The 12,868-nt window shown below is 43.0% G+C and overlaps 1 protein-coding gene across 1 annotated transcript in view; it reads left to right on the plus strand.

Annotated features, from left to right (window-relative positions):
• Nucleotides 1-12,868, plus strand: part of fgf12a (fibroblast growth factor 12a) — a 24,571-nt gene that overhangs the window by 5,025 nt on the left and 6,678 nt on the right. Inside the window, 5 exon segments of the mRNA XM_035670759.1 lie at nucleotides 318-417; nucleotides 420-471; nucleotides 2,012-2,023; nucleotides 5,156-5,266; nucleotides 9,813-9,916. Coding sequence (XP_035526652.1) covers nucleotides 318-417; nucleotides 420-471; nucleotides 2,012-2,023; nucleotides 5,156-5,266; nucleotides 9,813-9,916 — 379 coding nt within the window.

Here is a 12,868-nt window from a genome sequence, read left to right on the forward strand (position 1 = left end):
GTCCCACTCCCCCACCCCTTGAAGAGCGATGCTGCCCGAAGGCGCAATGAGTGCCGCCGGAGCTTCAGAGGATTTTCTGGATCAGGATGAACATTTGGTTGGACCAACCCCCCGCCCCCGCGCCCCACCTCGTCGGGACTGAACAGCACAACAATTAAACTCTCTGGTCTTTTTTTTTTTTTTTATTTTTCTTTTTTTTTTGCGCCAACGGAAGCTGCACCAAATCCGACCTCCGCCGAACTAGGGACTCGCGGGTTTTTCAGACGCTGCGGTCGGGGAGATGGCCGCTAGTACGCCAGCTCCCTGAGTCCCGGCAGGAAACGCCAGGCGAGGGAGTCGAACAGCGGACCGGGTCTTCTAACTTCGAACCGTCGCCCAGGCCCCAGCAAAACCCCGCTCTCATGCGAGAGGCATTTCTGTTGGGGGCTCTCAGCAAAGTCCGGTTTTTTGCAGGCGGCAAGAAGACGACCCGTTCGGCGGGCGACCAGGTCCAGTTGCTGGTTAGTGGTAGATTTCTTTTTCTAATTTTTTTTTTTTTCAAAACTGATGTGTGTTATGTGTGGTATTGGGAAGCGGTTTCCCCGACCCCACCACCCCGCCCCTCTTGTTGGAAGCCAGCGGAGGCATTATACATGCAGTCAGGGGCTCCAAATCTGAACCGGAGGAGAAGGTAGATTTTTCTCCGCCCGGGTTGGCGAAAAAATCCACCTGTTCATTAGATCTTCCTTTGTCGTTCGAATCACTGCACGACCAACCGTACCCCCATTTACCCGAAGAGCAGCCTGCAATGTTATAGGAAATTATCTACTGATATGCTTGGAGCGTCCGCCCCCCCTTTTTTTTTTTTTTTTTGCCCTGATCAGAAATAATCAACTAACCCTGGACAGAACTTTTTGGAATGCTACTGCTATGCCAGTGTCAAATCTTCCGAGTAGGTTTTGTTTCCAACAGCTTATATAAAATTATTTTAAGCCTTCGATTATGCACACTTGATTTTTTGCACCCCTCCTTCCCCATTCTCCCCCCCCCAAACACACACACACACACACACACAACACAACACTCACACATACAGCAACACTGTGCACATACTCATCAAAAAAGGCTGCTTTTCAAATTGCCTTAATTCAATATAACTGTAGATTTGGGTTAAGAGGGGTGATAAGTTGCACCGCAGTGCCCACAGGCCTCTCTTTTAGATTAAATGTTTAATCGGTAAACTGTTTATTGCAGAGAGAGCTTTACTTGCTAGTGAAGGGAGGTAGGCTTAGTTGATTTAAAGGCTTAGTCCTTGGCCTGTATGATAGCATATAGGGCCTCCATGCCTTACTACATTCAAAGGTACAGCCTTCCCTCTTTTTTCTCCTAGAGTGCTGTCCGGTGGCGCACAGATAACAAGCCAGCGCGTGCAAGTCGCCCTCTCCGAATCCAGATATATCTGTTCGTGTTGATGGACGACAGTCATGTCCTCTTCATAGTCCTGCAAACAGACTGATGAGGAATGGAGGCAGGAGGACAGACCAGGCCATCCAATTTTTAAGGCAGAATAAGGGAGGACAAGGGGACAGGATACCCACCCAGTCAGACAGACTAAAATAAACCGCTGGTCGTCCGCACAGGCCTCATCAGACAGACAAACAAATCCTCAGCCAGTAACTTTGCCACAAATATGCCTGAATTAGAGACATTGAGCAGACAGACTGACAACAGGCAGGTCAGGCGCTCCAGACACTTTTTGGGCAGGTAGGTACACTCCTCTTCAACTGAAACATACACTGGCCAGACCAGGAGGCACTTAGACAGGACATTACAGGCAGACAGATGGCTGTATTTCCTCTTATTATGATTCCCCTTATATTTCTTGCCATATGATTTGCATATAAACAGCCGATACACTGGAGAGAATTTCATGGAATCTGCCTGTTTTAAAGACTGTTGGTTTTTCCTTTCTATTCCCCCCCTTTCGTGACAGGATGCACCCTCGAAAGCCTCGCAAGGTGTTCCCATTAAGGGCGCAGGCTAGGTCAGTAGCTCAGCTCTCCATCCGTGTGTGCTGTGTGTTCTTCTCGTCTCCACCATCTCGTCGGCCCATGTCGACTCCCTTGGCCAGGGAGGGGGAGGCGAGGGGCTGGGGAGTGTGGGCTGGAGGCGACAGGAGAGGGGGACGGTGGGAGGGGCGGGGGGCTTTCAACACCTGTCTGACAGCCGACGACCCTCTCCCCTGCTGACTTCTTCTTTTTCCTTTCATCCCTCCTTCTGTGTGGCTTTCTTGGATTTTTTCAAGCTTAATTTCGTACCTGTTTTTTTTTTTTCTCTCGTAGCTAAAGCTCTCCTGTAGCCGGTCGTTTTTGTCGCTCCTCTGTCTCTTTCCTCTCTGTCTTTGGCTCTGCCTCTCCTCATTTTGTTTCTGCCTCATTCTCTTTGTCAGTCAATGTCGGATCAGTCTTTATCCTCGCTCCTTGTTCTTTGTCTGTAAATATGTGTCAAGTACTTCTGTGTAAGTGTAGTAGAGGTTCTTATTGTAGTGTACGTTGGTGTATATGGATATGATGTGTTCCTCCCTGTCAAACACTATATCAGAACAGGTGATCATTCACCATTTCATGGTCATGACGCCATTTGTCGACGTACCTAAATGTTTTTGTCCTTCTGTATTGGTATGAAGTAAATTTATTGACGTTTTAATGGCCCATACACACACACAAACACACAGGATGATCTGCTTTATGTTGCCACTGAAAGACATTTTTCATGCACAAGCACATGTTGTACGCTCTGGAGTTCAGCCTGTTTATATCTGCGCGCATTAACACACACACACACACACACACAGTCCACACTCTCTCCTAAATGATAGGAACTGATGAGCCGTCAGCGACTGCTCGGGCCGCATGTTGATGCCTTAATTTATTGATGTGTAGTTATCACATGTGATTTACTGATGTGTACACACCCATGTGCTTTCACACACATAAGCAGGCGCACACACACACAGTCTCCTCACCCTGCCTGTAATGGATGATGAAGGGCCAGTCCCTGAAATTGATGGCCCCACTCCGGGGTTAGGTGAGTTGGGGACTCATGGTCAGGATGATGCACAGTTGAGGTGAACACACTCTAGCTGGGGGTCACTACTCAGTTTAGTCCTTCCACGGGCTTTCTTCTCGACACACTTGTCTTCTGTACAGTATAAACAGAGCATATGCACCAGTAATTATTTAATCAGTTTTCAAGTAAAGACTTAACATCTGCTGTTACTGTTGAAAACAGATCTGGCTAAAACTTGGATCTTTTTTTCTCTCTCCTCATACCAAGTTTGAAAATGCTTCTTACTGCCAGATCATTTGGGATTTTTTTTTCTGGAAGGCACTGACTTGCATGACCTCCAAGTCTCGTTATGACCTTGGAGGACAGTCAGGCTCACTCATATTCCTTTACTCCAACCACATACATCATGTTGTGAGCCCTGCAAAGCAAGCATTGTCAGTTTGTCAGTTACTGAACGTTTATTTGGCCACATAAAGTGAAAGTGAGCCGCAATTCAATTGTGACAAAATGCATAATTTGTTTCCTTTGTGAGAATAAAGAGCGACCGAGCGAGAGAATAAACAAAGGGTTAGTAACATCCAGCGTCTGAGTTGCTGTCTGATTTCAATAGAGCTTGTCTCAAAATCTCTGCCATTGCAAAAACAGTACATTACTGTTCAGCAGTGTTTCATTATTCACTGTAAACTTTAAGAAAAATATGACTGTATTAGTCACATACACACTATCTCTTCTTTTATGTGCACTCAAAATGAGTGTCATAAATCTTAAAGCTTCACCTCTCCAGCTTTTCCTTGTCACAAGCCACAACCAGAGTCTTGTTTATGCTAATGGTGTCATCTGACTCTGGCTACCGTTTCTACACAAAATCAAAAGACTTGCCAGACATTAGCCAGGCCGTTGAGACAGCACGCACATTTTCTCTCAGACAAACACAGTTTTTCCACACATTTCTTTTCCTGGCATTGCCTGAGGCCAAGAGGCTTTCTTCGCCCCGAGCTAATCCTCATTTCCACCTGCTCCCCTGAAGTGTTGAGCGCTTCGAGCAGTGCTGTGGCCCAGCGCCAGATGTCACAGCCTCAAAGTTGGAGGTCGGTTCAGGGTTATTGCAATGAAAAAAAAAAGAAACTACAAAACTTAGGTCAGGTTCCTTTAGGTCAATAAAAAGCACTGGAATCCTTTGAGGTGAACCTGTTGCCTGTAAAGAGTAAATGTCATTGAATATCAGTGATATCAACCCAAATATGCACAGTTGCTTCATACCAAATAAAGAAACCATTGGCATGTCAGTGTACATTACAAAGTGATTTTAAAAGGGTTTCCAAATGATGCAAATCGTTCATTTTCTGTATTAGACACAGTAAAACATTATGAGAAAGTACTTGATTTTCTGTCATGGTGTTCCCATTGTAAAGGCCTTCCAATCAAACAGCTGTTTACCCTATTTTGGGGATTATTTGGTACAACAGATGCCTTGTTATAAACTGTCCATCATAGTCATATTGATATTCAGCTGGACTGAAGTGGTTCTAGTGCTGTAAGTTTGAGTTTATTTTTGTTAGCAGAGATCTGCGGAGGCTAGATTGTGCCACAAGAACAATAAGACTGTTTCAGAGTGTAATTTTTTTAATTGATGATTATAACTGAGTATTTAATTCACCTATTTAGAGATTCCCTTCATAAAGTTATGAATTAATTTTGTATTTAAATTCTGCAATGCAAAAAAACTTTTATAGGCTTTAAAATATCTGACAGGAAAACACACCAGTAAATGCAATTTAAAGGGTGAAAAGTCTATAATTGTTGTGCTGGTACACTCCATCTTCCACAGCCGACTCTTTTTTTAATTAATTAAACACCGTGCATTTTTGGTTCGTGAAACATTTGTTTGTATAACATTTCAGCATTTTAAAATGCTTGTTAAGAACAGCTGTGAGTGTGCAAACACGTAGCTGAAGGCAGACGCATCAGCTCTTTTGTGTGTTTTGTTTACAATTATGAGGAGGTTGCTCTGACATGTTCTTGGTGGGGTTGGGGCTGTGGTTTGGTCGACAATTTGTGTGTACGCGTGTGTGTTGTGTGTATGTGTGTGTATGTGTGTGTGTTTCAGAGCCGCAGCTGAAAGGCATCGTGACACGACTGTTCAGCCAGCAGGGCTTCTACCTGCAGATGCAGCCGGATGGAACCATTGACGGCAGCAAGGACGAGAACAGCGACAACAGTGAGTGGAGCATTGTGGAAGCTGCAGCTTCCAGCATAAAACATTTAATGGCAATGAGTCACTTGGTTATATAATATATTACCACATTTTATATGCAGTGCTTAATCATTTTTAATTCCTGTATAACTGATGCCAGTCTAAAGAACTCCAAAATCAGTTTAAGATGCCCTTGTTGAATTGGATTATCGCTACAAAAAAACTACAATTTTAAAGGGAACTACTCCGCAAGGCAGAATGCCCTCTTTTCTACATCTGGTTATGCAATAGTATGCATGAGATATAACTGTAGACATAAATGTGTCAAAACATCCTCAGATGGTTTATGAATTCCTACCCAGTCTCCTCAAAATATACCTTTCACAGTAAGTAAATACAATATTTATGGAGCATCTTGCATCAACATTTCTATCCATAAGTGAAATTAATTCCAATATCCCTGCCCTGGTCTCTCTAAGTAAACCATTTCTGCTGTGTACACTGCATGATTGCAAGTGTCACATTGTTTTGATTGATTCAGCTCTGAAGTGTGTGGGGTTAATATTACAGCAAGAAATTCTCTTCCAGGAAAAACTCATTACCTAAAACAACCGTAGCCCCACAGCTTCCCTCCTTGTCATGGAGATCCCTGCGTGAGCCACTTCTTTGCAATGTTTCACCACCGATCGACATTCCATAGTGGACTACCAGTGGATAAATAGTCTCCAGGGTATAGTCCCTTCCTCTCTCACAAGAACAGAAATCAGCAGAGTCTGTAGACAGCCTTCTATATTAAAATGTATAGGCTTTTGTAACAGTTTCCTAGGGGAAGTGAAGGATCAAGGAAGAAATATATGTCAACGGAGAATGGTCGCCAAAGCGATAATGACGACACTCCTAGTCTGGAGTGAAGCCAGACAGGAAACCAATCATTCTTCTCTAAAACATCTTGCCAATCTTAAATGAAGCCGAAGCCAAAGTTGCTGGACCGTAGCAGTCATGCGGTGAAAAGAACGGTTTCTCCCTGTCACTCATCATTTAATATTTTATGATGGGGATAGATCTTCAGTGAGAACTACTTATAGTGTAAATGAGGGGTCTTCACAACAAGAGAATAAGGAAGAAAGTTAAAAATGTGTTGCTGCTTTTGTTTTGGAGCCTCCATTGTGTCCAAGGGTTTTTGGCTGATGAGGTTTTTGTTGTATGTGAGGGTTTCCCCACCTCTAGGTAATCCTCTTGTTAAGCAGTCCCGCTTGCCCAGGGATGGAGAAATGCAGTGAATAATTCAGCCACAGGAAACTAAAAATACCCCCTTCTCCATTTGTACCCAATGAATAATTCTCTATATGAGATGCCTCAAGCTCAGAGACAGTCCGAAGGAAGACAGAAAGAGAGCAGAGGGGAGCAGGAGCGAAGTGTTTTGAGTTGAAAGATGGAGACAAAAAGCGTGAAAGACAAAGAGACAGTGATTAAGAGAGAAATAGAAATGGACATAGTAGATTTGGTATTCAGCTTTTGCACTGATCTATTGATTGCCCGGCTAGATTATTAGAATAATAGATTACCCCTTGAACCGCGCCACCCTCCGACCTGCAGCATCCTCAGCAGCAGCAGATGGAATACAGTAATTTATATTCAGGGGGAGGTTCAGTGAAACCGATGGGATTGAGGAGCATGATGTCGCCTGCATACTAGGTGCGACCTGAGCCCAGAGTGCGTTTTCAATTCCATATTTTATTATTTGCTGTATTACTGTGCTGAATGACAACAAGTGCTGAGACAAGGACACAAATGAACAGCAAAATATTTCATGCAAGAGAAATGCATACAAAATAAGTCGGCTTTATTAAAATCATAGGCTTCAGAATTTTGAGACCCAATATATTCAGTAAATTGCGAGAAGTAATAGAACAGATTGTTGCTGCAGTACGTTAGCGTGTTTTTGTGGTAAACCAGGCTGACTGGCAGAGCTACGCTTAACTAACTGCAAGGGCTATGAAACACCATTCTATTAATTAACACACATGTTCAAATTTGAGCAGCTCTTAATTTGATTGTCATCAGTTGATTGCCTGAAGTAATTACCTGCACACTCTGAAGCTCCAAAAAGATATTGCTGGTTATGAGACACCTGCGGTTTCTGGTGTTCACACTCCACCGGTCTCTGATGCTCCGGGTTGATGGATGGGATGAAGCAAGACTTTTTTTATTAGCTGAAGACCAAGTCACTAATGTCAAGTACTTTATCAACTCTGGCAGGGAGAAGGAGTTTCACCAAAATTGAATTAAAGACTAAGTCTATTAAACATTGTATTTGAGAACACAGACTGTACACTATATACCAGCGCTCCCATCTTTGGATTTGCATTTCTCTCTGGATTTGGAGGCATGCCCTTGGCATTTGGAGTTTGGCTCGGTATTTCTCTAAACCTTTCCTGCAGGGCTTATTTCCTGCTGCGCCTGTATCCCTCACATCAAATGTACTTCCTTTAGCCTACCTGCAGGATTTGCTTGTAGCCGATTACTGCTCTACTGGAAGACTCGCCGTTTCAAGGATTTTTGCTTTATTGGGTTGTTTGAGCCCATTTTGTCTGGCCCTTTGAGGATAAAAGATCCCTGGAAATCTCTTAGCTCTGTCCCTGCACCAGCCCAGTCGTGAGAGATTTGGATTGAGGTTATTAAGGAAGAGGAATCGCCTTCAGAACAGTCATCAGGTACTCTAACAGCAGTCAGTGCAGCTGTAATTATGGAATCCATCAACTGCTGTAGATGCAAAATAGAAAAGCAGAACATTTAGAAAGTAGCTGAATGACAGGGCCGGTCAGTTGTGTAATATTTTGCCAAGCAAATGAGAACAGGGACGGGCAGAACATAATTATAGCAAAATAATGTACAAGCAAGCCATATTGTCTGTTTCTTTTCCTCCCACTTTTCAAGCCACGCTATTGTGGTGACTTTTTTAGGGCCCTATTGCAAGTATGACTGCTCAGAAAAGGGTAGAATGTGTTTTGATAGGTGGTGGTGCTCTGGGGTGGAACACTCCTGGGTTTTAGTGATACGTGACAGAACTGTGGACAGTGCCTCTGAGAGACACTGCCAGTCATTGGGGCGTCAAAGGCAGCAGCCATGAAAGGCAAATGGAAAGAAGAGCAAGGGAACGTTATGAGTCACGAGTTATGACCGAGAATCAGAAACAAATAAGTGATAAAAATAAAGAGAATGAGAAGCCTGAGAAAACAAAATTCAAGGTACTAATGGACTGACATTCTGCAGTTATACGCCCAAACAACCGTCCCTCAAGGGTATACGTAAGTGCAAGAGCGGCCAGTGTGTATCACCCGTAACAGTGGCCTGAGGGCAGAGTTAGACCATTGGCAGGCGAAAGCAGCATGTCGATATTTATTGAGTGAAATTGAATCTGCTTGGAGGACAGACCCGTGTTGGCACGTCTCCTCTCGCCCCCACCAGCTTTATCTGATAGTCCCCATCACCACTTGCAGAACAATCATCCCAACAATACAGGGAGCCTGCAGAATGTAAAGTGTCCTCACACCTTCACCGAACCGCAGCCCATAAAAGTCACAGCTCAGTCCTCAGATTCAATGGAACAGAGTTAACTAATTCATTTATAGGACCATTAAGTGGAATAAAATAAGACTTGTTGTGAACAGAATCTATAAATCCTCTAAGATGCCAAACATCTTGAGACCAACGACAGCAGCTAGTGGCGTCTGACATACTAATTTCAGATTTTTTTTACAACCTGGATAAATGAAAGATCTCTGGTTCTACTCGGCTCTACATGTTGTAGCACAAAGCTGTAATTCATTAATTTTGTTTAAAATATCATAATGTGGTATCTGCATGGTGCTATTAGATATTAAAGGCGCCGGAAACAGATTTTCCACCATATGAACACGTCTTCTGCCAAAGTTACAACCGTTTTGGATATTTCACATGAGAGATTTCTGTCTGTGCTGTTTTGTCAGAGCTAAAGGGGTTGTTTGCAGATTTTTTTGCCGGGCCACTAAATCTGATCAAACCAAAGTTATTTTTCTGAACTAAAATTTTCATAGTTAATTATTTAATCATGATTATTATATGTTAGAGAAATGTACTTTTTACGGTTTTGAACCAGGGTCTTTAAGATTGGCACAAGGCTTGTTTCTCTTGGAATAGCAGCTCGCTAATGCCAGTTACGTCAGTTCAAGCCAGAGCTTTTGTATACAAAAAGTAGTGAAATTACTTTACTTTGCAAAATCTCATCTTATAGGTCATCCTATGCTACTTTAATGATTTAATGATTATGACTTTAATGATTTATCGTTAATGTTTCACTGTCACGCTGACGTGCGTCAGTGTTCCCGTTGTCCATGTCCTGTGCTGTTCACTTTACTGCTGACAGATAGCCAAAGAACAGACATCCGAGGCTGTCGTGTCTACAAGAGTTAAGTGAAAACTCAATTGTCCTATTCTGTCCTTTCTGTCTGATGTCTCTCCTTTTTCTCTGCCTCTTTGTATCTGTCTGACCCGCTCTCCCTCCCTCTCCCTCACTCTGTCCACTCTGCAGCCCTGTTTAATCTTATTCCTGTGGGTCTGAGAGTGGTGGCCATCCAGGGAGTGAAGAGTGGCTTCTACATTGGTATGAATGGCGAGGGCATGCTCTACAGCTCGGTAAGGCACAACCCCTTGCACCAGGCGCACTTGTTAGGTTGTGTGTGTGTGTGTTACAAGCATGTGTATTTGTTCATTTACAAGTGTTGTGTTTTGTTCAGTTTGTTGTCTCTTTTAATATCCCACTGCAGCAAAGACTCAGCCCTTCCAAACCCTTTCATCTCTGCTCTATTCGAGAACTCTTTAGATGTGCCTTTGTGTTGCTGTGCAGCACTTATTCCCCCCCTTTGTTGTTGAAGCAGCACTGTGCATGTTTTACATTTAATTTGACATCAAGTTCAGTGCTCAGCCCTTTTTAAAATTGGTTCTCTTCTTTTACCGGCTACTATCGGAGGCTCGTTATGTAGCAGCTACAAACAGAGATTCCTCTGAATTTCTTTGTCTTTTGATGTAGATGATGTTGCTTTGTTCAACTCTCATCCTGAATTCTATTCAGGATTCTCACTGTCATGAAAGGATACTACACCGCAAAAACATCCTTTTTATATTAATGCAATCTGAGCTGTGAAATGCTTTCACTTGTTTCAGGAATTTGAATAAAGTGTAATTTTTCAGCCAAATGTACTGAATGATTATAGAAGTCCTGCACTTCCCTTTAAAAAAGTAGAATTATCTCACCACATTAGCACCGCATCCTTCGGGTATTTAAAAAAAAACACATCTCAAGACTCAGTGGGGGAGTAAATATTGTGAAGACGGATGTTTTATTTGCAGTGTAAGATATGAGAAGCATATAGGCTAGTGTGGGTAGCAGATGCAGGGGCGGGGGTGGACACAGTCACAGATGTCAGTTGGAGAAAGCATTAAGTGGTAGCTGTTGAGGATGAAGACATGTTTCTGGAGCATGTTTGTGGAGATGAGTTGCAGTGGGAGAGAGAGTGTGTGCGTGAGAGCTAGAGCATGAGAGAAATGGGGTGGGGGCATAGGCATAGATATAGAGACATGAAGATATCCCTAGTTGGCATGGTTATATAACCTCCAAGTTTCATGGTTCCTAATCCTGTTGAAGATAGTGTTACGGAAGAAACAAGAGGATGGGAGGGCTACGGTAGACACAAACCTCTGCTGGGAGAGTTTGTGATGGCGGTCTCATAACCAGACCGCTATGATTAATGGCTGGCATGAGCTAGAATTCACAAACTGCCCATCAAACTTTTTCTTTCTCAAAATACTCATAAAATCCTTGAAGGACAGGGTGTGTCGGGTTGCAACTTACATTTATTGATAAGGGAGCCGCTTCACTGCGAGAGAGAGACGGGAGAACATTTTGAAATAGACCAGATAAATGGCGTGGATGCTGCATTATTTTTTGTTTTTTTAATGTGCAAAGTCAAGTAAATTCAGTGCCATTGTTTAAAAAAACTAACAGCCATTCTCGTTCAGTACAACTTGAACACAACTCAGTGCCTCGGCAGATGTATGAGCACTCACAAGTTCAGAGAAGGACCTACGATAAATGCGCAGGCTGTTATGACTCACCCAAGTAGACGGATCCATTCATAACTAAAGGCTCATAAACAAGCGCCCAATTCACAGCCCTACTAAGGGGCTTATAATAACCCTCCACCCACCTATCTGCGTCTAATTAAAGTTTAATTGTGCCCAGACAGCAATCTTTTAATTTATTAAATTGACTCCATGTTGGGGGACACTGTATGACCCCCCACATACACCCATTCTTGATGTAATCATCATTTGTGTCAGAGTACAGGATTATTGTTAGTTACAGATGATTCAGTACATCAGTGTCAAACAGCTTTCAGCCCTGACAAACACAACTCTCCGTGTATCATTTTAATCATCATTTTTATGGTCGGAGGAACACATTTTTGACCTTTTTATCGCAGAGAGAGGGGGAGTTTGTCAGAAGGCAAGGCATTTTTGCAGTAACATTCGAAAGGCTATTTTAATTAAAGCCCCAAAGTGAATACAGTCTCTGGCCATATGGAGGAGGTCCGGTTTTCTCAGACGTGAAGCATGGGAAATTAGCATGCATTGGTAAGCAGAATGCGGGTGGATCACAGGGAGGCTTATAAGCCTTGGAGAGTCACAGTGCTCATAAAGAGGCTGTATTAACATGCAAACCATTGGATGAAAGCACACATCGCCTCTGTTTCTCTCTCTCATTTCCATTATTTACCAGTTTTATTTATCAATACAGATTATGTATGTGATAGTGTGAGGACTAAGTGTTTCTGGAAGACTGTAAGGGGGAACATTTTTGTTCTTTATTCACACTTTTATGAGAGCTCTCATGGTGCAATCAAAGCTATAAAATAAGTCCTTCACTTTCATTTCTCATACTTACTCACATTTACTTTTATTATTATTTGTCCCGCTCTTTATCTTAGTTCCCCACCTCCCTATCTTATTTGCTCTTGCTCTCCTCCTTCCTTATCCTTCAAGGTCTCCATTACAGTCTTTTGCCTCTCCAAACTATAAAGTTTCTCACTGCTTGTTTTGTTGTCTTGTTTAGTCTTCCTAACATCTGAGAGCAGAGATGCACAACTCTCTCCCTCGCCCCCCTCCTGGGAGATAATTACTGAGGGATATCCTCCTACGTCTCTAACTCTCCCTCGTTCTTTCCCTTTCCCTCTCCCTGCTTCTTGTCTTGTTAGTCAGGAAATGCAACAAGGTTTATCTTCTGTACCTTGATGAGACGATTCTGCTGCAGTACAGCTATAGTCTTTCATCTAGGTGTCAGGTATCTCGCCATTTTTTTCTGGTCATTTTACTATTACTGTTGATCATTTAAGTGGAGCTGATGTAGCCACGGGTGAGCAGGGTGATAATGCTTGTGTGGAGTGTTTAGCGATGAAGTGCGTGGGGGCTGAGCATCTACAATGAAGAGCTCCCTTCCATTATTTATAACACTTCTCAATATGACCTAGTTTACTGCACAGCAGTAACCACTGTTCTCTCTCTCTCTCCTTCTATCTATCTATCTATCTA

Source organism: Morone saxatilis, unplaced genomic scaffold, assembly GCF_004916995.1.
Source record: "Morone saxatilis isolate NCDOM2014 unplaced genomic scaffold, NCSU_SB_2.0 Contig23, whole genome shotgun sequence".
NCBI lineage: Eukaryota > Metazoa > Chordata > Actinopteri > Moronidae > Morone > Morone saxatilis.